This window comes from Myodes glareolus, chromosome 9 (assembly GCF_982192425.1).
Source record: "Myodes glareolus chromosome 9, mMyoGla1.1, whole genome shotgun sequence".
Classification (NCBI taxonomy): domain Eukaryota; kingdom Metazoa; phylum Chordata; class Mammalia; order Rodentia; family Cricetidae; genus Myodes; species Myodes glareolus.
Genome location: NC_142034.1, coordinates 20,638,790 through 20,661,100, shown reverse-complemented (window position 1 = coordinate 20,661,100; position 22,311 = coordinate 20,638,790). Strand labels below are relative to the sequence as shown.

Here is a 22,311-nt window from a genome sequence, read left to right as displayed (position 1 = left end):
ACTCTTAACTGGAGCCATCTCTCCAAGTCCCCTACGTGGGTCTTTTTTTTATTTTCTTTTTGGTTTTTTTAAGACAGGGTTTCTCTGTAGCTTTGGAGCCTATCCTGGCACTAGCTCTTGTAGACCATGCTGGCCTCGAACTCACAGAGATCCGCCTGCCTCTGCCTCCCGAGTGCTGGGATTAAAGGCGTGCGCCACCACCGCCCGGCATAAGTGGTTATTTTTTAAATTTAGAAAAAGGCTGTGCCGGTATGGTGGCACGTGTCTTAATCCTAGCACCTGGAGGCAGGGGACAGGGAATTAGGAGTTCAGGGCCAGCCTTGGCTACAGATGGAGTTTGAGGCCAGGTTGGGTTACCTTAAAAACAACAACAACACCCACCACAGAAGTCAGAAAAAAGCAAACATAAATAACCCAAGCCTTTAAAAGGAAACACACACAAAACAGACTTCTTTGTAAGGTAAGACATTTATTTTGGTTACAATTTTATAGAGTGTTAACACCGGTGATACAGTAGACATTAAACTTTCCCTTTTATCCCCCATGGCAGGAACTGAACCCAGGGCTTTGCCCATGCTAGGCAGGTGAGAGTGCTCCGCCTCCCTCCACCATCCCCTTTCCCCTGAACCTTTTACAAGTTACCCCAACAGGGGGAGGAGGCAAGAGCCACACAAGCTAAACATTCACCAAATGTCTCTGTACCCTGAGACGCCCTCTGTTTACTATCAGGATAGAATCTTGATCTGGGAAGACCATATGATGCCACTTTTAAGAAAAGGAAAATGTTCTGTGAGGAAAACTCTTATCTTAACATTTAAGATCAGTGCTTATTTTGATTAAAACATTGAGCATCTTAATACTACAAGCATCTGCAGTGAGCTTGCGGCTGGAAGGGCACCAACCTTCTCGACAGCGCCACCTGCTGGCTACATTTTATTACTCACGCTCATTTCTCCGAGGGTTGTGCTAAAGGCCAACTCTGGATTCTTAAAACAACCTCCCGCATTGGAGCCCCAGAGAACCTTAGTGTGGGCCAGAAGAGTTCCCTCATTAGCTATGGGTCGGTCTGTGTCCTCGAGGTAACAGAAATAATAGGTGGGGGAAACAGCCTGCCTCTGGAAAGGCAGCCAGCATACTTGAAGATTGAGAAGGGAACCATTTTATATTTTAATTTAATCTGGATTTTTATGAGTCAAAGAAAGTGATCAGGTACAGGGAAGAGGAAGGGGCATCCTGAATTCTTTATTCCAGGGATAGAACACCATCCAGGAACGGCCCCCACTCGCGGTCGTGCAAGTGGCGGCTCTTTGGCAATACACGGCAATACTACCTGAAGTAGGAGCTAATCTTCTGAACACGGGGTAAAGCCAACCAAGAAACCCTGAATTTTCAGCAAATAGCCCCAAAGGCAAGACGGGAATCTCCCAAAGGCCCCTTTTCTTTATTTTCCCACAAAAGCCTCCCGAAGGCGTTAGTGAGTAAACAGCCTTGGCTGTTCTGTGAGGTCATCACCCAGATGAGGCAGGAGGGGAGCCCAGCCTCTTCCCGGAGCAGAGTTCATCCTCACAGGTCTCCATGTGTCACCTGGATGAAGAGAAACTCTGTCCTACCTGATAGGGAACTCATTTTTTTTTTTCTTCTTTCTCTGGGGATGGCTCAAAGACGTCCAGGGCACTTGGACATTGCTGGGAGCTGGTCTCATTAAAGCCAGGAACAGCCCAGCTTTCTTAGGCAGCAGGCCTGAAACTACTTCCTCTTAGCTTTGAAGAGTTGGGCGACCCTTAACTAGCCTAATTTTTTTAGTTTTTAAAAATAGGATCTTGCTACAGTAGCCTGGAGTCTCAACGTGGAGACCACACTGACTTTGAACTTGCAGTGATCCTCCAGCCTCTGCCTCCCGTGAACTGGGACTGTAGACACGTGCTACCATGCCCTGTTATCCCAGGTAGTTTTCTGTTTGTTTTCTCTCATGACAACACACAGATAAATTCTGTCAGCTTCACAGGGTTATTAGAAAATGCAAATCAGATGAAGCAAGAAAGCCATTGGAAACTGTGGAGGGTGGTACACAGTTCGGCTACTGCCGTTTCATTCTGGAGAAAAGAGGACCCGTCCCATGTGTCCAGGGCTGCTGTGGTCACATAGGATAGGGGACAATGACCATCCAGGCTGCACAGCGCTGCCCCTGCGGTGATGGGAGGGAGGCCCCAAGATGCACCTTCTTCTCCAGGCTCCTCAGCAGCTCTGAAAAAGGCATATCCCTGACCTTCCCTGTCAACGCTGCTGAGTTCTCGATTTAAAGCTGAATTTAAAACATTCAACAGAAGTCCCTGATATGTCTTTCCCTCCAAGTAAGATTTCTTTGCAAACTCCAGCAAGACATCCTCCAGGCAGACATAAAGGCTGCTGGGATCCGGGTGCCCCATGACAACAACGCTCTATATACACTGGGCACCCAAACAGCTTCCTAAAAACAGGCTTTTATGAGATGCCTGTATGCTAGGTGCTGAGGTGGTGGCTGACTGCCGCCCCTCTGCTCTGGGTGACCCTGGATACACACAGCATAACAAGAACACAAAGTCCCAGAAGTCTGTGCTCACTCTCTGGCAAACGTGTGCACACATGAGGTCTAGCGCATTTCCAAACCATCCCTGGAAAGAAGTCCTTTAAAGGGTCATTTCTTTGTTTGCTCTCTCTCCAGTAAAGGACACCGAGGCTCATTTGTGCCCAGAGGGCCACTCCATCAGAACGACCCGTAAATGGGCAAGGGTGAGCACAGGGACCCTCCATTTCCCTCCTGTCCCCTCCCCACTTCACAGCCGTGCACACACCCACGAACACGAGCTGTAATTGGCCAACTTCCTCCTTCTATTCTTAGAATAGCAACCAGGATGAAAAGCAGTTAGTATGACGGCTTAGGCTCACCCACACTATAATTCAGGATAAAACCCTTGCAATTCTCCAAACGGTGGGTTTTTTTTTTTTTAATAGACTGGGCCTCAACACCCTGCATTCTAAAGAAGAGAAACAGAACCCTCCCCAAGGAAAAGGGACAGTGCCATCCACAGAGAAGACACCAAAGCAGCAGATAAGGAACGGAAGATCCTCAAAGAGGCACACTTTAAACATTCCGAAGAATTGGGAGAGCCCTCGAGGGAAAACGGATTTGCCTACCCAAGGGCCCCTGTAGAGTATCTTTAATTCTAAGGAAATAATTAAAACACAGCCTTTTTGTGGAAATCCAGCCACTAGGAACCTACCTCTACCCTGCTTCATCTTATGCCTCTGCCTAAGAGGGTGTGTCGGGCTGTGAGGACCAGTGACAGACGTGGGGAGAGCAGAACCTGTGTTTGCATAGATCACTTACCAGGGTCACCATGCTAGACCACTCGGGAACCCAGGTGCGGGAGGGGGTCCCGTGAAGTGCCTCCTGCCCTGGGTCACTGAGACGTATCTATGCCACAGGCTTCCTCCCTGAGCCACCACCTCAGGGAAAGGACATAAATGGCAGGGAAGGACAGCCAAGGAGTAAGAAAGGCCTCCTCAGCAAGCTTCTTCATATGCTCCCTAGGGGTGGAGCAGCCCTGGGCCACAATGGGACAGACAGATGGGCGAGTGCCGAGTGACACTGGGAGCAGGAAACTGTGTTTCCTAAGCATGGCTGCCAGGGCCTCCCAGTCGGACCTCCGCAGAAGGCGGCTGTGGGCACCCTAAAGTTTCACCTTGCCCTCCTTGGTTAGTCTGTCATTGAGCTGGCAGAGTTGGGCCAGGAAACCATCATTGGGACCAATCTCACGATTCTGCCTCACGATGCTCAGAGCAGACCTGACATCCATCTTCTGCCGCAACATGAGGTAGGCGATGACGAGTGTTGGGGAGCGGCTGTACCCCTCACGGCAGTGGACAAGCACCCGGCCTGCAAGAAACAGGAGAGATGTGCCAACTGGGGAAGCCAAAGCTCACTGTAATGCCGAAATTCTTCCAGACAACAGGTAGGAAGAGAGCGTGTCTCCACGTCACTGTGGCTCATCCTGCATGGTTAAAATATTAAGAATGAAAGACCCAAAGTTGATCAGGGACAGAAGTGAGCAGCCAGGGCTCTTCTCTATCACCAGGGGAGGCAGGCTCTGAAGAGCCCGCACCCCAGCGCACACACCATGGAATGCTGGTAACACGTGCTCAAGGTGACCGCCTGTGCTCCCTGCTGCCCGGCAGTACTTACTGCAGGGTGTTCTTCTATGTCTTAGGAGCCTATTCGTAGCGGTCTCCAGGTGGAAATTCCCAAGACTATCAACAGCAGACTGGGTAGATAAATTAAATTAAATTAAAAGAATTAATGATCTAGGTCGAGGGCTCAGTGAGTGGAGGGGCTGGACGTCAAGCTAACGACTTGAGTTCAAACCCTGGGATCCATATGGTAGAAAGAACTTTCTACAAGTTGTTTTCTGACTTCCACACACATGCCCAGTACAGTCATCCCTTCACCCCCGTATGTATGTATGTATATGTATGTATACACACACATATGTGATAGATAACAAATAATTAAGGATCTTCAGGTGTGGTGGTACCTATCTGTAACCCCAATACTTCAAGACGTTGAGGCAAGAGAGTCACTGGAAGTTCAAAGCCAGTTTAGGCTACAGAATGAGACCCTGGCTCAAAAAGAAAACGAATGGGAGATGGCTCAGTAGGTAAAGGCATTTGCCGCCAAGCCTGGTGACCTGAGTTCAATCCCTGGGACACACATGACTGGGGAAAAGAAAGCAACCCTGGTACACTGAACTCTGATGTCTACCCATACACTGCGGCATGCATGCATGCATGCATGCACACACACACACACTCACTCACTAAATAAATGTAAAAAAATAGAGTAATATGCAATTTAGCAGAAAGAACATGTATGAAGCACAAAAGTATATATTTTTTTAGTATATACTTTTATATATAATCATAAATTATATATTTAATCATAGTATAGTATGATTCCACAGATACAACACTCCATACAACAGCAAGGAGTCCAACGAACCCATGCTCTCAGAAGACCAAACAGCAGTGACCGGGAGTATGGGTGGGCACCGAGATGGGAAGGAGCATGGAGCGGGTTTTCTGCGGGGGTGCTTGTTTTGTTTCTTCATCTGGGGGTTGGGACATGGGTGTCTGTCATTGCTGAACTGCACACTTGGTGACATCAGACTTCTCTATGCGAATTTTGTCTTTCAGTCAAGAGCAAAGCATGAAACCAGCTATGGTACTACCTGCCTGCAATCCTAGCCCTCAGGAGGATGAGGCAGGAGGATAGCAAGTTTGAGGCCAGCTCGGGCTATAGAGCATTACTCTGTCTTAGAACGAAGCAATGTACACAAGCAGATAAACAAGACATGCTACGTGTGTCCATACAATGTAACACTTGTCAAGAAATTAAGAAGGGCACTGGGCGAAATGGATCAGCAGTTAAAAGCACTTGTTCCAGATCCAAGTTTGGTTCCCAACAGCCTTCGTAGGCAGCTCATAGCCACTTCTAACTCCAGTTCCAAGGGAGTCCATGACTTCTTCTGGCCCCCACTGGTACCTGCGCATGTGGCAAACACACACACACACACAAATAAATAAAAATAGACTTTAAAAAAGAAGGCACTATAGGTATACGGAAGAGCATAGACGAAACTCAAACATTCAGAGTGAGCGAGACCAGACCACAGAAGAGCGCAGGCTGTGTGGCTCTGTTGACATAAAAGTCTGCGAAATGCGCACTGGTCTCCGAAATGCGCAGACCACCGAGAGGGGCCTGAGAATGGAAGGTGGAAGGACAGGAGACGTTGCCCAGGGACATGAAAAACGTGGGGGTGCCGGACACATTCCCTGCCTCGGTGGTAGTGACGGCTTTACGGCTTCGCTTATGTCAAAATCTTAATGACTGTCATGTTAAACATGTGTGTACCCTTTCCTGAATGCCAACTCTATCTCGGCAAAGTACATTTTAAAAACGAATGGATTTCAGGGCTGGAGAGATGGCTCAGCAGTTATGGCACTTCCTGCTCCCACACGGGTCCTGGGTGTGGCTCACAACCACCTCTAACTCCAGTTCCAGGGGATCAGATGCCCTCTCCTGACCTCCGAGAGCCCCTACACACAGGTGGTGCAGGTAAACTCATGCAGGCACACACAGACACAGAAAAATAAGCACTTTTTTTTTTTAAAAAAAAAGAATGGATTTCCAGTTCAAATACATACAACACACACATGCCCTCTGTGGCTCCCCCAAACTGTCCTCTCCTCTTCCCTGCATTTCACCTTGTCCTCAGCCTAGCGCACACCCTTTCCAGACCACAAGCCACGCCCATGGCCGCACTCACGTCTTCTCTTTCTGTCTGTTTCATTCCTTCATCGCCAGCAAAATGTAAACTCAGAATTCCTCAGAGAACAGAAAGCAATGATGGGGCAAAAAGGGAGGGAGGGAGGAAGAAGGGAGGGAAGGAGGGAGGGAGGGAGGGAGGGAGGGTGGGAGAGAAGGAAGAAGGGAGGGGTCAAAGTCCCATCATGTTGCAGAGAGCCTGCCCCCCAGGATGGGCAAAAGCCAGCTTCTTTCTTTAGTCACCGGCTCCCCACAAAGTACTTAACTTGCATTCTTACCACCACTCGCTCCTGCCTCCCATCCACCTCTCTCCCTACAAATGGAGCTCGCCCTCATCCCTCACCGCTCACTGCCAATCCACACTCCACCCGGAAGCTGGAAAATCTTCCAGGAACACCGCTCTGACCTGTCGTCATTTCGTCATTTCGTCATTTCGCAGGGTGGAATCGAGTCCCTAAAGAGTGACTTATGAGGCCTACTGCAACCCCCACCCATGGGGGCAAGCTCCAAGACTGTCAGGGTACAGAGCAAGACTCTGTCTCAAAAACAAAACAAAACAGAGCTGGAGACAAAGCCTCAGGCTAGTGCCTGGCACACAAGAGCACTCAACAAACATCACCAGTACTGGGAGATCCCCAGGGGCCCCAGGCACCTGTCACCCTGCTAGTCACATACAGATCTGTTCTCCTCATGAAGGGTGCATTCTTCCAAAGCAAGGGTTGTGGGGCTAGGTTTTGGATGCTCTGCCATTCCCAGCATCCCTGGGCATCCTCTGTTGCTGAGTGAGTGAATGGCCACCACCTACACCTCCTCACCGGCATTATTTGGAAGGAAACTGCGGACCCAGAATTAACAGCATCTCTTCTGCACCCATCATCCTTACCTCCAAATGCTCCTCTATTTCCCTAGATCTTCCTATGCTAGGAGTCCCCCCACTTTCCTGCCTTTCTCTCTCCCACTTCTCATTAATACCTAAAGTCCTCAGTGGTTTGTTCTGGTTCCACCTGACAGTGGGACCCTTTGCAGGGCAACCACTGTCTACTTCCTGCTGGGAGCATGCTCAGATATATCCAGGGCACAGAATCTAACTTGTTCCATGTTCCAGGCCCAGCCCACACACTACCACCTCCATACAGCCTCTTTAGATCCTCTCAGAAGCAAGAGACTGTTCCCTCTTCTACACAAACCCAGGCTTCTTCCCCACTCCCTGGCACACATGGGTGTGTGTCTGTGCATGTATGTGCACGTGTGCTTCTTCATGCTTCCCTGTGAGCTCTAGTGTGCACACTGCTCTATGTGTGTGATATGCCTGAGTGTGTATGCGTGTTCGTATATGTGTGAGTATGCATATGTGTTCAAGTGCACATACATGTGTCTGCAGGTGGAGGCTCAAGGTTGGCATTGTGTCTTCTTCAATGATTTATTCTCTCTCTTATAAATTGAGTCAGGATCTCTGACAGAGCCCAGAGCTTCGTGCTTTGCTAGTCTGGCTAACCAGTGTGCTCTGAGGATCTGCCTCCTGAGTGCTGGGATTACGAAGTCAACCGCACCACCCAGACTTAATGTGTGTTCTGGAAATCCAAACGCTGGTCTTCATGGTTGGGCAGTAAGTGTTTTTCCTGCTGAAATACCTTCCCAGTCTCAAACTCCTGGCTTTCTCAGTAATGGGTTCCTGTTCCTCAGAGTCCTGCAATGGTTGGAGATTACTATCCATTCCGTTTTAGTAGTCTATCTGCAGGGCTCCAAAGCCCTGGGCTGGTTCTGCTTGGTCAGAAGTTACTTACAGTGTACACTTACAGTGTAGACTATACCCATTGCTACACTGAGTGCTGGAGCCAGACCAGGGACATCACCGGTCCCCTGGTTTCACCCACCAGCCTGGGATGGTTTCATAAAAGAGAGGATGCCCAGTGGTAAGGTATGGGGTAGAGTTTGCCATAGGATGGAAAGAAATAGGCAGAAAAGTTTCAGGTCTGCCTATACCAAAGAAAGAGGTCAGAACAAGAGGCCAGTGGACGTTCCCTGTTGTCTAGAAAGAGAAAATAAAAGCAGAATATTCCAGAGTCCCTTGAATGTACGACCAACTGCTACCATGTGAGAATGGCAATGACTACCCCCTAACTGACCAGGCCACGTTCTCCATCTATCCAGAGTGAGAAGCATAGAACAGCTGGAGGGGAAGGGTGCTGGGGTTGGTGTGACAGGGACCATCAGGGACCATAAGGTCCTGGCCTTAATGTCTGAAGTTTTCCTAGTCAACAGAACTTCTGCAAGTCCAGAATATGAACTGAGCATCCAGCGGGTAGGGAGCTCTCTTTGAGAATCACTTGGACAGGGAAACTGCTGGACCAGGAAGCATCTATGTAACACAAATAAGACCAGTCACATCTGTAGTGGGTCACCTCTTCCCTACAGACGGGGGGAGACGTGATGGGAAGGGCCCAGAGAGCTCATCTGCCCTGCTGACCTCTGCCCTACTGACCTCTGCCCTGAGTCCTCCTAGGACTTCTCATCATTCCGATGTCTTGTCTGATGACCAGGCAGCCCCTCCTTCAGCCCTGCTTTCTGTCTGCAGCTGCAGAGACTGAGTGACAGGAAGCCTTAACCTGGGATCTCCAGGCTGTGAGCCCTCAGCCCGTCATGGCCACTCATGAGTGTCTAGTCACTAAAAGGATAGGGAAGTCCAAATGGAATTCTGGGGAATGGTTAGCTGATCTTAAAAGGAAAGACACAGGCTGGGGATATAGCATAGTCTTTGTGCTGCTCAAACCGGAGCGCCTAAGTTCAGATCCCTAAGCACCCACATAAAAGCCCAGCACAGCACCATGTAGTCCGGGCCTAGGGAGGTAAAGAAAAGCACATTCCTGGAGCTCACTGGCCAGCAGCCTAGATAAATCTAGTGAGCTTCAGGATCAGGGAGAGACCCTGTCTCTAAGGTGGAAAACCGACTGAAAACAGTGTTCGGCATCAACCTCTGGCGTCCACCTGCAAACATGTGCACCTGTATACACACACAGACATACACATGCACAAACACTTGCACGCACACATGTGCGCACATGTATACACAGCACCCACACACACGCACACACACATGTGCAAGCACTTGCACACACGTGCACATGTGTGCACCCACGTACATGCAAGCACACACACATGCACATACGCAAATGGGCACACTAAATTAAAAGGAAAGAGGCAGTGATTCCTAATTGCTGCTCTGTGTATGTCTGAAGTATTATCCTTTGTCTATGGAATACATAAACGCTATGCACTGCTCCCTATAAACTCACACATGGAACATGTAAATCCCTAGTTGGTGGCACTATCTGGAGCATTTCTGGAATTTTTCTCAGGTGGAGCCTCTTTGGAGGAAGCAGATCCCTGAGGGCTTGCGTTTGAAGGGTATAGCTGACCTACAACCGCTTTCCTGCTCTGCCTCTGCCTGTGTCCTATCTGCTGTGAGCTGAAAGGCCTCCTCTTTTACACACTTCCACTGTCCTGACGTTTTGTCCATGCACATAGGGCCAGCTCCTCACAGACCGGAATCCCCTGACAGCGTAGAGCTGTTCTCTCTGTTATTCTGGTCATGGTCATATAAGTGTGAGTAGCATGGCCGAATCTGTTGAGCTACCGAACCGACCAACCCCATGGTTTGACTTTCCATGCTGGACATTAGTAAGCCCTGGTCATTATCACAGGTGTTTGCGTCGGGAGTAAGGGCTAGGTGGTCAGAAACCACCCTCTGCCCAAATCAAACTAAAGGCAGGACCCGTGCGCTGCCACTGAGTGCCAGAGTTGATCTGCTTGTGTCCAGAGGGGCCAGCAGAGCTGCCAGGTAGAGAGAACCTTAAAGTCATCACCGCAGGGGGGCAGGAAACAACAGACTGTCCAAAAGGAGACCTGCTGAGGTCCGCTTTCCAGGCCAGCCCACGTCAAAGCCACCTCCCATGGGTCCCTTACCATTCTTGTAAGCCAAGGCCTGGTCGATGAAGTCTGCGGCCCTTTCAAAGTAGGCGCTGAGGTTGAACTCCTGCGTGTCATTGGCCTTGATGCCCAAGTAGGTGATGCCGGAATCACTGTAAAAGTTGGCATTGGTGTTGACGTGCATGAAGGACCTGCCCTCGGCGGCATTCAGGACGTGGGTGATGCCCAATTTTTGCAGCTGGGAGATGTCCTGAGCTACAGACCTGGATGGGAGGCAGTGGCAGAAAATGAAGAGGCAGCCCCAGAAGAACCTGAGCCTCTTAGGCAAAGCAAGGAGACGGTATCCGCTGTCCCCTGTGGCTCCTCCTGCCCCATCTCATGACCTCTCCCCTCACCCCAGCCATATCCAGTTACCAGCAGCTTCCCCAAATAGACTTGTGGTTCCGTGCCCGTGCTGTTTCCTCTGCTACCTCCATGTAGGCATCACTTCTGTGGGATGTCCCCAGCTCCTTCCAGTGTGTGCCATCACAGTGCCTATACTGTGATGGTGGCACAGAGAAGCTACAGAGTCAGGCACGGTAGCACACGCCTGTGATCCTGCACTCAGGAAGCCGCGGGAGATGGATCATGAGATTGATGCTAGCCCAGGTTCAAGCAACAAAACAAAAGAAATATAGACCCTGGAGTCAGAGTGCCTGGGTCTACATCCAGCCCTGCCATTTACCAGCCAGGCAACCTTAAGGAAGCCACTTAACCTTTCTGTGCTTCAGTTTTCCTTTCTGTAAAATGGGGTTATTGGTGCCAACTTGGGGTAACCCTGGGTGTTAAAGGAGGCTGTTCTGTTGACAGCTTGGCTTGGGGGTGGGGGTTATATCCCATGGCAGGGTCATGCTTATCTGTTCAGAGCTTCAGTCTGTGAGTTCCTTGAGTGGTCTGTCCCCTGAGTACCTGCTACAGTGCCTGATGCATGGCACTGTATGCCAATGTGTGGTGACTGAAGAATGGAACTGGCACAGGCCAGGCACCCTGAAGGATCCATCCTGCCATTCTCTCCTAGCGACATCTGGGACTCTCTGGACCGTCTTAGCACTTAAGGAGCAAGTGCTCCCCCCGCTTCAGGATGAACATTAGAAGGTATCCTGACGGAATGGTCAACCAGGTCCTTCACTTCCTCTCACAATGTCCCAGTTTAAACAGGAGTTCACACTTTTACAAAGCAGTGTCTCTCGCATGCTCCTGGCTGCCTGTTATGGCGACCGGAAAGACAGAACAGCACTGTCCCCAGTGAACAGAGCTGAAAAACTGCAGGACAGGACTGGCGGCGGATGCTCACATGGGCTGCTGAGTCAGAGCTGAGAGGCATGTCTCCAGACATCCAGCCATGCTCGGCCTCCTACCTCCCTCTGCCCCTCACGCCCCCACCACCTATAAAACCGAGATCAGAATGCAGCTCAACACTGACTCCCTCACTGCCCTGACAGGCTGTGGCTGAAGCTCTTTAATCCTGGAGCTTGGGGAGGGGAGCGCGGAGAGGAGGAGAGGAAGCCCAGTGCACAGCACTCGGAACTCAGTTGATCCTCGTGGCTGAGTGGGAGCACCCCCCACATCAAGGTCATATTTGCATAGAGGGCAAAGAATGTATGTTCCAAGGCAGCCAGCACATCTGCCACTATGACTACTGCCAGCCTAGAGAAGTCACTACAGACAATTGCAACAGACTGTCCCCCGGGAAGCAGGCTCCTGAGACTGTCAAGATCCCTGGCAACTTGGGTAGCTGGTGTAAGGGGGTGTGGGAGGGGTTCCCTAGGACTTTGCAGTGACTGAGCCTGAAGACTGACCCTGTGAGTCCGTTTAGCCGCTCCCCTTCAGAACACTGAGCGAGACTGCACAACTGTGCTGAGTCGATAAGCTATTCTCACCACCACCATTACTAGTGAATGACCATCACGTGGTGTGTGGCACACAGTAGGTGCGCCATAAGTAAATGAGTGATACAAAGCATGAAACCTGTCCCCAAGAGTCTGGGACCTGCCATGTAAACCCCCCTCTGGTTCCACTGTACGTTAAACAGCAGGTCCTAGGGTCAGGACAAGAAACACACATGGAAAACACTGAAAAGTCCTCCCAACTCTTCAACCGCCTCTGTCCACCCCTCCTACTGTGTGAAAATGAGAGGAAAGCTTGCTTAGCAGTTTTGAAGTGAAGTCCTTGAAATGGACCCACAGAGAGCTGCTTTGATAAACGGGTCTTCACTCGTGAAAATTCAATGTGGACCTCCCCCCAACATGAGTCACGCCAGCCTTTCTTTCCGTGTTAACAATGATTCTCTCCCACTGCTGAGAAATCCTCACTAATAATAGTATGGCTAAAATATAAATTTTCTTAAAGGACGCATAAGAGATCAATAATATGCACATTTCCTGGCGGGTACGATTAGAAGGAATTTTCAGATGGCTTAGGTCTTCTATGGAGTTTAACATATTCCATCTAAGTCAAACCCTATCTGGAGAAGCCAGAAAAGCCGTGGCTCAGCTACTTCCTCTTTTAGGGTATTTTAGGGTATTTTGATTTCCTGAAGCGGACAGGAAAAGTTCCACACCCGGATTGTAACGTCATCCCGTTGCCATGGCAACGAAGGCAGACATTCCACGGTGACCTCACTGCAGAACTAGGCAGCTGTCACATGACGCGCGGCCAAGAGACAGCCCTGCCACCTGTTAAGAGAACGTGGTAGCCTCGACCCCGTCTAAGCCAAAGTCAGGGCGGGCGGTGGCCGAGGGCAGGGCCCGGGCACATTCGGGTCTCAGGGCATGCGGAGTCCAGCTCCTCGGCTTCTCGCACGGGGAGTGGATGTCTGCTCCAGCCCGGTCCCCAGCCTCCGCTCTAGCCCGCAGGTCGGCGACCGCGCCCAGGTTTCCCCCGCCCCCATCCACGCCCTTGGACCCCACTCCAGCCCCCGAGTGGGCGGGGCGCCCGGGGAGCGGCTGCGGAGTCAGCCCTCCCGGAGACTCACGCGTTGCCCACGTAGACCCTCGGGATGACCTCGTTGCAGGGCTGGCTCGGAAGGCTGTAGCAGCCGCTGCCGTCTGAGAGCAGGTCGTTGAGATCTTGCACCGAGAGTTCGAACGAGCCGGACATGGCGGCTGCGGGGCCCTGCACGCCGGGGCAGGAGCGAGCCAGGGGGAGAAGCCGGGTCAGTGGGGCGGGGCTGCCTAAAAAACCGCCCCGTCCCGCCCCGGAGGCGGGCCCGCCGGGTGCAGGAAGCTGCGGGCGCCGCGCGGCTTGGCGCTGCGCAGAGGACACGCGCGACCGGCCCACGCGCCGTAGGACCCTGGGGCGCGTCCCTGACCGAAATGTCGTCACTCCCGTGTCGCCGGTCCTCTATCTCCCTGGCTAACGCAGGGGAGCGCAGGCCCTTCCCTTACTGAACCCGACGCGGGGCGCCTTGGGTACACCTGGTGTAGCTCTTTCGGGATAACGGGGTCCCCTGGGGTTTGCTGTGAACCCTTCTGGCTGCAGACCAGCAGTGTTGGCATCCATTCCCTCACCTCAAACAGACACGTGAGAAACACCTTCGCAACACATTCCTGCGGAACCTCCCCCCTCACCCCCAAGGTCACAGGGAGGAGCCCAACGCTGGGGACACTTCTTCCGTGTTCGTTAGAAAGCAGCATTGAACTGGGGCTATAGGTCGCCACCAGGTTTGGCCTCTGATCCTGGGGGATTGCTTAATCTTTAGCTGGCTAGTGAAAAGGAGGGGGGAGGGGCGGGGGTTACAGCGTCATAATAGTTTGAGCTGCTATGATTTTAGAGAACCGAAGTCTTTACAAATCTGTAACTTTAGAGTATAAACACAATGCAAATGGAAAATTCTTACACCTGACCAGTGATGGATGCCAGTCAAAACACAGGTGCACTAAAAATTACTGTACAAAATTGTATTCAGGATAGGTTTATGTGTGAAGCATTAATGAATTTCCTGTTTAGACTTGGATTCATTCCCTAAATACCTCATTATATTTATTAAAATAATCTAAAATCCTAAACGCTTCTGTCCTGAGCACGGAAGTAAAGAATATGCAATACCTAACTTGTAAGGATTGCTAGAAAGATTCCAGAAGCATTCAAGGGGCCCAGGAGGTTCCTGGATTGTTAAAAGGAACCGAGCACACATAAAGCCCTACTTTAGTTCCCTGCACTGAATAAACAGGCAAAGCGGCACCAGAACCGCTTAAAATCTCTGAATGTTGTGAGCGCTCACTGGGTCTGCGCCCTGATCTAGTGCACTCTGGGTTGGTGTGGAGATAAATCGTTCTCCACTCCCTCCATGACAGATCTTCCTGGAGCAGCTGCTATCTCACCGTGAGCCACGTGGTGTCAGTAGCTGATCCTCTCTTGGGTTTCCACGGAGGGCAAAGGGCTCAGAAGCTTACTTCAAAGCGTTTCTCAGTTGCCATGGTAAATGGCAGAGTCCCTAACTCCAAAGCGGTAAATACAGTGTCTGGAATCCAGGAATCCACACTCTTGAGTCCGACTCTGCCACTTACTAAGGTTTGTCTTATGTTTTTTGGTTTTTATTTCACACTTAAGTTTTTGAGACAGGGTCTCACGTAGCCCAGGCTGGCTTTGAATTTTCTATATAACCAAGGATAACTCTGAATTTGATCCTCCTGCCCTCACTTCTCGGAGTGCTAGGATTACAAATGTTTGCCACAGCACCCGGTTACACGGACTCAGATCGTCAATGTTTCATTCCCGAGGAGAGCTTCTATTCTCACAGCTTCAGGGAAACATAGCTCAAAGAGCACCATGAGGGCTGGAATTCCTGCCTTCCTGGGTGCCTGCCTGTGCTAGCCAGGGACCTCCACACCCACCACAGGTTTCCTTCCCCCTCTAGCCTTGCAACATCAACTTTTCAGGCAGGTGGGGAGCTACCAAGCCTGCTTTCCTTAATCTTGACGTGACCTGACTGAGCCCAAAACCGAAAGCCCAGCACAAAACTTAGGGGAGAGAGAGGTGCTACTTACCCTAATCCAATCATAACACAGGGCATGTAAGTACCGGATCATTCCACACCCCATCAACATATAGAAATTTTATATCAACTTAAAGTTAAGAAAAAAATAGGTGCTCAGAGACAGCCAAGCATGTTCTTCTCCTGCTCCTCCATTGAGTCTTGTCCCTGATGTCATAACTGGATAACTATGACACCCCGTCATAGGAACAGCTAAGTGCCTCACAGAGCAGTCAGAGCGTCTCATTTCTAAAGTGAGACTAGGAGGAAAAGATGAACAATTCCCTGGATTACCTGGCCTACCCTGTTATCGTCTCTAATCACAGGCAAAGTACAACCTTCAGGAAGAAACTGGACTTTGGCCACTACCTATTGCACAAGAATAGAGTACAAATAGGTATGTGGGCAGCTGGGGCTGGGCACCGCTGTTGGAGGTTCTAGAAGGATCCACCATAGAGGTAGTGACAGGAGACTTCACCAGTCCTGGTCTTACCTGCCTGAGTTTGGCCAAGAGGATATCGTGATCAGGGACAGACTTTATCTTCTACCTGAGCGTCCCCGTGTTGGAAAGAATCCTTTTTTAAACACTTTAGAGCCAAAGATAGAGAATGTGAGTGCAGTACCCAATAGACCGTCTAGTAATGTTGGGAAGGTCTGGAAAAGACGCCATTTTATTGGACTGAAAGGAATTTTATCTCTAGGAATTTTGAGACAGACTCCCTGTAGCCAAGGTTGGCCAGGAGCTCACTGGCTGAGGGTCAAGGATGACCTTGAGCTCCTGGTGGTCGTGCCCCCACCTCTGGAATGCTGGGGTTACAGACCTGCATGTCACCACTTTGGATTAGACAGGGGTATCAACCCCAGGGTCTCCGGTGAGCTGAGCCCCTGGCACTCTTGTTGACTGAACGGCTTCCCTGCCGTCTTTACGGATTTAACAGCCCTCACTGCTCAGCCGTCTCAGTTCAAATTCTCCAGAGATGTCAGATGGGAAAATCAAGTCTCACTGAAGTTGCTATCAGGATTCAAAAGCAGAATGTTCAGTGGTTGGGGTCGCGTGGCCTGGTGGTTTTCTAAAGCCTCACTCTAATGATGTTCTTTGTCCTCCAGTGAAGCCGACTGTTGATACCAAACCTCCAATGGCGCACACACATCACATTCTAAAACTGAGCAAACTCCAGGTATTTTACTGCATTTTTAAAAAAATCTTTGTTCTAAAGAGACCCAATTCCCCAGTACCTTCTAAATATCCACCAAACTAAAGTCATTAACATTCCTCCCCTGATATTCACCAGCAGTTTCCCTAAGCTCCACCAGGGCTCTACCAGGGCTCTCGGTGTACCCCCTTTTTCTCAAAGTCCCAGCGGAAGGTGCTGCAAGCCACACTGTGTGGAGGCAGCACAGTGGTGATGTCACCATGGGGGGGTTTCTTGCCAGGGAGAACAAAAGAGAATCGACAAAATCGAATACGAAAATAAACAACTGTGTCAGAAAATTGCCAACGCCCATCGCGGCCCTGCCAAGTTGGACTGCTGGAATGAGTATCTTTCGAAAAGGTAGTGTTCGTTCTCTCTCTCTCTCTCTCTCTCTCTCTCTCTCTCTCTCTCTCCATTTCATTTCAGGAAAGCCAACCTTCCCTTTGGGCTTGAGAGAGACAGGATTACTCAAAGGACATTATGGAGAGAAGCAAGAGACAAAACTATCAAGATTGACAGCTTCCCAAGCAGGGGGTTAAATCCCACCTTTGCTGTCATTTAAGAGAGTTCCCCTAGCTCTCTTCAGAGCTTGTCCCAAGCACACACTTGTGTACCTTTGCAGAATGCCCACGTGTCGTGGTGGTTCTGGTGCAAGACAGTGAGCAACAGTACTTTTTTTTATTGATATTTATTGAGCTCTACATTTTTCTCTGCTTTCCTCCCTGCCTCTCCCCTCCCCCTTCAACACCCCCCCCCCAAGGTCCCCATGCTCCCAATTTACTCAGGAGATCTTGTCTTTTTCAACTTTCTACTTCCCATGTAGATTAGATCTATGTAAGTCTCTTAGTGTCCTCATTGTTGTCTAAGTTCTCTGGGATTGTGGTTTGTAGGCTGGCTTTCTTTGCTTTATGTTTTAAAACCACCTATGAGTAAGTACATGTGATAATTGTCTTTCTGTGTCTGGGTTACCTCACTTAAAATAATGTTTTCTAGCTCCATTCCTTTTCCTGCAATATTCAAGATGTCGTTTTTCTTTTTTTTTCTGCTGTGTAGTATTTCATTGTGCAAATGTACCACATTTTCCTTATCCATTCTTTGGTCGAGGGGCATTTAGGTTGTTTCCAGGTTCTGGCTATGACAAACAAAGCTGCTATGAACATAGTTGAGCACATGTCCTTGTGGCACGATTGAGCATCCTTTGGATATATACCCAAAAGTGGTATTACTGGGTCTTGAGGAAGGTTGTTTCCTGATTTTCTGAGAAATCGCCACATTGACATCCAAAGGGGTTGTACCAGCTTGCATTCCCACCAGCAATGCAGAAGTGTTCCCTTTCCCCCACAACCTCTCCAGCATAAGTTGTTAACAGTGTTTTTGATCTTGGCCATTCTTACAGGTGTAAAATGGAATCTCAGAGTTGTTTTGATTTGTATTTCTCTGATAACTAAGGATATTGAACATTTTTTTAAAGTGTTTTTCAGCCATTTTAGATTCCTCTGTTGAGAGTTCTCTGTTTAGGTCTGTACTCCATTTTTTTTATTGGATTATGTGTTCTTTTGGTGTCCAATTTCTTGAATTCTTTGTATATTTTGGAGATCAGACCTCTGTCTGATGTGGGGTTAGTGAAGATCTTTCCCCATTGTGTAGGTTGTTGTTTTGTCTTGTTGACCATGTCCTTTGCTTTACAGAAGCTTTTCAGTTTCAGGAGGTCCCATTTATTGTTTCTCTCAGTGTCTGTGCTGCTGGGGTTATATTTAGGAAGTGGTTCCCTGTGCCAATGTGTTCAAGTGTACTTCCCACTTTCTCTTCTATAAGGTTCATGTGGCTGACTTTATGTTGAGGTCTTTGATCCATTTGGACTTGAGTTTTGTGCATGGTGATAGATAAGGGTCTATTTTCGTTCTTCTACATGTTGATATCCAGTTATGCCAGCACCACTTGTTAAATATGCTTTCTTTTTTTCCATTTAATATTTTTTTGCTTCCTTGTCAAAGATTAGGTGTTCGAAGATGTGTGGATTGATATCCGGGTCTTCTATTTGGTTCCATTGGTCTTTCTATCTGTTTTTATGCCAGTACCAGGCTGTTTTCAGTACTATAGCTCTGTAGTAGAGTTTGAAGTCAGGGATTGTGATGCCTCCAGAAGTTCTTTTATTGTACAGAATTGTTTTGGCTATCCTGGGTTTTTTGCTTTTCCATATGAAGTTGAGTACTGTTCTTTTGAGGTCTTTGAAGAATTTTGCTGAGATTTTGCTGGGCATTGTGTTGAAGAGCAACAATTTCTTTCTTAGTTCTGGAGGCTGGGGAATCCAGATATACAGGGAGGCACCAGTGGATTCTGGGTTGGCCTTGGTGTGGGGGCTGCTTGTGTTCCAAAGAGACAGCCATTTTCACACTGGAACCTCATGGCAGGGGGACAGGAGTTCTCTCCCCCAACTTCCTTTATGAGGGTGCTAATCCCATCCCCCAAACCTCACCTTGAGAGTTAGTGGTCAGGCATATGGGTTTGGCGGATCCACAAACATTCAGATTTAGCATCATAACCCGGACAATGCTATGACCCTCCAGCAATCAGTTCCACGAAAATCCTTCACCAAATACTGCATGCTAGGTATCTCCGGCCATAGACGAAATGAGGAACATTATTTCTCAACCCCAAACACTTGCAATCTAAGATGTAACATTTGTAAAACCCCTACTAAAGCAGTGTGAGAAGGACGAGGAAAGTGCACTCCAGGGAATGGTCGCATATATGTATAGAGGGAGGAGGGGAAGAGAGAATTCCTCTGTCTACCAAGAGATCACAAACAAAGCTGAAAGTCAAGGAAAGGGAGATGAACCAAACCTTGACTCCAGGCACGTATGCCTTATCCACAGGAAGCCTTCCTCCCTTAGATAAACCACATTTCCAATCCTGGTTTCACAGTACAAACCTTGGGAGATGTTTACAGCATACTGAGGTCATGAGCATTTTGTCAGAAACATAGATGAACACATGTGTGTCTTTCCACATGTCCAGACTTAGCAAATAATGGTAAACTCACAAGTCCTGAGCTATTGTTGCCAGCGGTTTGTCACATACTGCCACGCTGTTTTTGAATCACAGGGGTTCTTTAGTCCTATCTTAATTACTATATTAGCTCTCAGATTACACATTACACGCCCATATAGCAAATGTCTTTTTACGCACGTATATGTGTAGGATGCATAATGATGACCAAAATTTAAAGAGAGTCATTCACATATTTTAAAGAGGCCCGAGAGGCCAAAGCTGGGAAACTGATAAAGACTCTGTCGCTGTGTTGACATAACCAAGATGGAGGTCTTGGAGAGTCTGCTGGGACTGTGGGCAGAAGAATCGGGTAGCAGGGTCAGGTTGAGCGATAGAGTTGAGTCCAGCTTCTGAGGCAAAAATGTCAGACCCGACCTAGGTAAACAAATGGGTGGACAGGAAAAGCAGAGGTCAGTTCAAGTATCGACAGAGGGGACTGAGCTGTCCTGAAGCCCCTAGGATAGTCAGTTCGCAGCTTGTCCCTTGACCCACATACTGTGACCATCAGCATCTAAGACAAGCCGCCGTCTTCTTTCTGGGGTCTAGGTGAGAGAGCTACACCCTTTCCTCAGACTGGCTCTTGAGCCCTGGGTTTCTCTTAAGGTTTTAATGCCCCCATGTGTGCCTACCATTCCAGTTCACCTCTATAGATGGATAGGATGGGAGCCTCTCCACCCCAGAATAAGTAGATTAGTAGTGACTTGTGGGTGGCACTGGGCAAATGGTGCTGTTCAAATGTCCTCCCAGGTGCAGCCTCCTCTTCTAGCCTCAAAATAGCGTCCAAAGCTGCCAGGGAAGTGGACTCTCTCAGGGCAAGGCCCAGAGTGAAAACAAGTGTCTTATGCAACATGGAGTCATTGAGAGTTGGAGCTTAGTCTAGCTCCAACACTGAGATCTGAGCTCTATCCCACATCAACATTACTCTCCCAGCAGGCAGTGGGGCTGAGGCTACCGACAGACACCTGCAAATGCTTCGTGTATTTACCAGAGCGCACTGTCCCAGACTTGAGAAATGCTTTCTTCTTCAGCCACCCTGGTTTTGTGTTTTTCAGCTTAAACAGAGAAGCAAGGAACCGAGAACTAGTGAAAATCACCATGGAAAACCAGGGCATCCTAAAGAGGCTGGGCGACCGCAAACCCCACTATGACCGCAGGGCATCGGAGGTGGACTGGCAGGCACGTGGCCACTCTTGTCATAGTTCCAGGTGTACCTGAAGTTAGGCTATGCTCAGCGTAGAGACTAACCCCTAAGCAGCTCGGTCGCGTGAAAGGCATCAGTCACTCAAAGGAAAATCCACACGGCAAGCATAGCTCACAAACGATGGGATGCCCAAAGGCACCTTGGTGATAAAGCTACTGAGTCAATTTCAGAAAATACTGGGCAGTGCCCCGTACCCCAAATTCATAAGAAAGGCTGAATGTATAAATATGAGGGAGGGCAATGTGATCCTATATGTGATCAATCGGTCCCATTTAGAAATGCGTCTTCAAAGGTAAAGCAGGGAGACTTGGTCCAGAGGCTGAGGCAGGGGGATGACTCAGTTGAGAACAGACAGCCTGAACTACAAATGAGCAGTGAAGTAAAGCTCAGGGGGGCCATGGGCAGTGTTTTAAAAACCCCCTCTCCCTACCTTTTCTAAGCCACTCTTAGGATTTAGAATTTCAACTCTCACACCCGCATGCCCACGTTGACAAGCCTTTCTGACTTTTTTTCCTTCAAGAATTCAAGGCGCTATATCAGAAACACAACAAGATATCTTCTCCCCCACGAAGAATAGGTATGTCATTTTTATAATAGCGCTTCATTACCGAAGCCCCGGCAGCTCCACGAATAGCCGTCGAGGGCTCAGCTCGGGAGGAGATGAAGAGCCATTCAAGGAGCTCAGAGCTCTGACTTTTCTGGGAATGGTGCTTTTGTATCACCAGCTTTGAGGCTTTATGGGAGTCTAAAGGGAGTGATGTGTGCCACTAAGACATTGCCAGGCGAGGGCAAGATGGCTGAGCAGGTAAAGGCATGAGCCTGAAGGCCTGAGTGTCATCTCCAGAGCCCACGTAAAGGTGGAAGGCGAGAACCCACTCCACAAAAGCTGTCCTCTGACCCCCCGTATGTGTGCTGTGGCACATGAGCCCCACCCCCGTGGTGATAATTTTTAAAATATTTTAAATGTAAACAAATTAACAAGAAGCCTAGGCTTGAAAGCAAGGTCTAAGGTCCACGACTAGTAAAAGACACAGCTATTTGAGCATCTTATTAGATACGGTTAGTAACACGCTCTGGGCCTTCAAGGAAGGAAGAGACGTGGGTACCCAGGCTCTCCAAAGAACAGTGCTACTGTTAATATCCACCCCCTTTTCCTCCTCTGCTTCCTTCCCCCCACCCTTGCTCTAGACACAAGGTTACTCACCATGGAAAAGACACAGAGAAGACCCAGGATTTCTTGGCTGCTTAGAATCTCAAGACACTCCAGAGTGACCGCATGTTCCATCTTAGGATGTTCCAATAAAGCTTGGCACATGAAACAGGGCATGCAAACGGAAGGACGTGATGAACCTTTTATTCGTATTCTGCACACACACACCTGAGTGTTCATATGCGGATATTTGTGTGAGTGTGTGTGTGTGTGTGTGTGAGAGAGAGAGAGAGAGAGAGAGAGAGGGAGGGAGGGAGGGAGGGAGGGAGGGAGGGAGGGAGGAGAGACCGGTGTGTGAAGAACTAGTCTGACCGACATTCGGTTTCTCCCTTGATCACTTGTTTTTGAGACAGC

General features: G+C 49.2%; 2 protein-coding genes across 2 annotated transcripts; one reads left to right on the top strand and one right to left on the bottom strand.

Moving 5' to 3' along the window:
• Positions 1-449: 449 nt before the first annotated feature.
• On the bottom strand, positions 450-13,488 carry Dusp3 (dual specificity phosphatase 3). The gene is made up of 3 exons (XM_048445761.3): positions 13,302-13,488; positions 10,325-10,551; positions 450-3,916 (listed from the first exon to the last, which is right to left on the bottom strand). The coding sequence occupies exons 1-3, from the start codon at positions 13,424-13,426 to the stop codon at positions 3,711-3,713; spliced, it is 558 nt and encodes a 185-aa protein (XP_048301718.2). The 5' UTR covers positions 13,427-13,488; the 3' UTR covers positions 450-3,710.
• Positions 13,489-15,454: 1,966 nt separating this feature from the next.
• Positions 15,455-22,079, top strand: Cfap97d1 (CFAP97 domain containing 1). The gene is made up of 6 exons (XM_048445762.3): positions 15,455-15,699; positions 16,410-16,480; positions 16,737-16,855; positions 20,599-20,722; positions 21,268-21,324; positions 21,936-22,079. Exons 1-5 carry the CDS (start codon positions 15,576-15,578, stop codon positions 21,322-21,324), a joined length of 495 nt encoding a protein of 164 aa, XP_048301719.1. The 5' UTR covers positions 15,455-15,575; the 3' UTR covers positions 21,936-22,079.
• Positions 22,080-22,311: the final 232 nt, after the last annotated feature.

Excerpts from the sequence above, each read along its gene's own strand:
- Dusp3 (XM_048445761.3), bottom strand. The coding sequence starts at position 13,426 with ATGTCCGGCTCGTTCGAACTCTCGGTGCAAGATCTCAACGACCTGCTC. Across the intron at positions 10,552-13,301 it reads AGGGTCTACGTGGGCAACGC|GTCTGTAGCTCAGGACATCT; the intron begins GTGAGTCTCCGG and ends CCTCCCATCCAG. Across the intron at positions 3,917-10,324 it reads GGCCTTGGCTTACAAGAATG|GCCGGGTGCTTGTCCACTGC; the intron begins GTAAGGGACCCA and ends TGTTTCTTGCAG.
- Cfap97d1 (XM_048445762.3), top strand. The coding sequence starts at position 15,576 with ATGAACAATTCCCTGGATTACCTGGCCTACCCTGTTATCGTCTCTAAT. Across the intron at positions 15,700-16,409 it reads CAAGAATAGAGTACAAATAG|TGAAGCCGACTGTTGATACC; the intron begins GTATGTGGGCAG and ends TTTGTCCTCCAG. Across the intron at positions 20,723-21,267 it reads CATCGGAGGTGGACTGGCAG|AATTCAAGGCGCTATATCAG; the intron begins GCACGTGGCCAC and ends TTTTCCTTCAAG.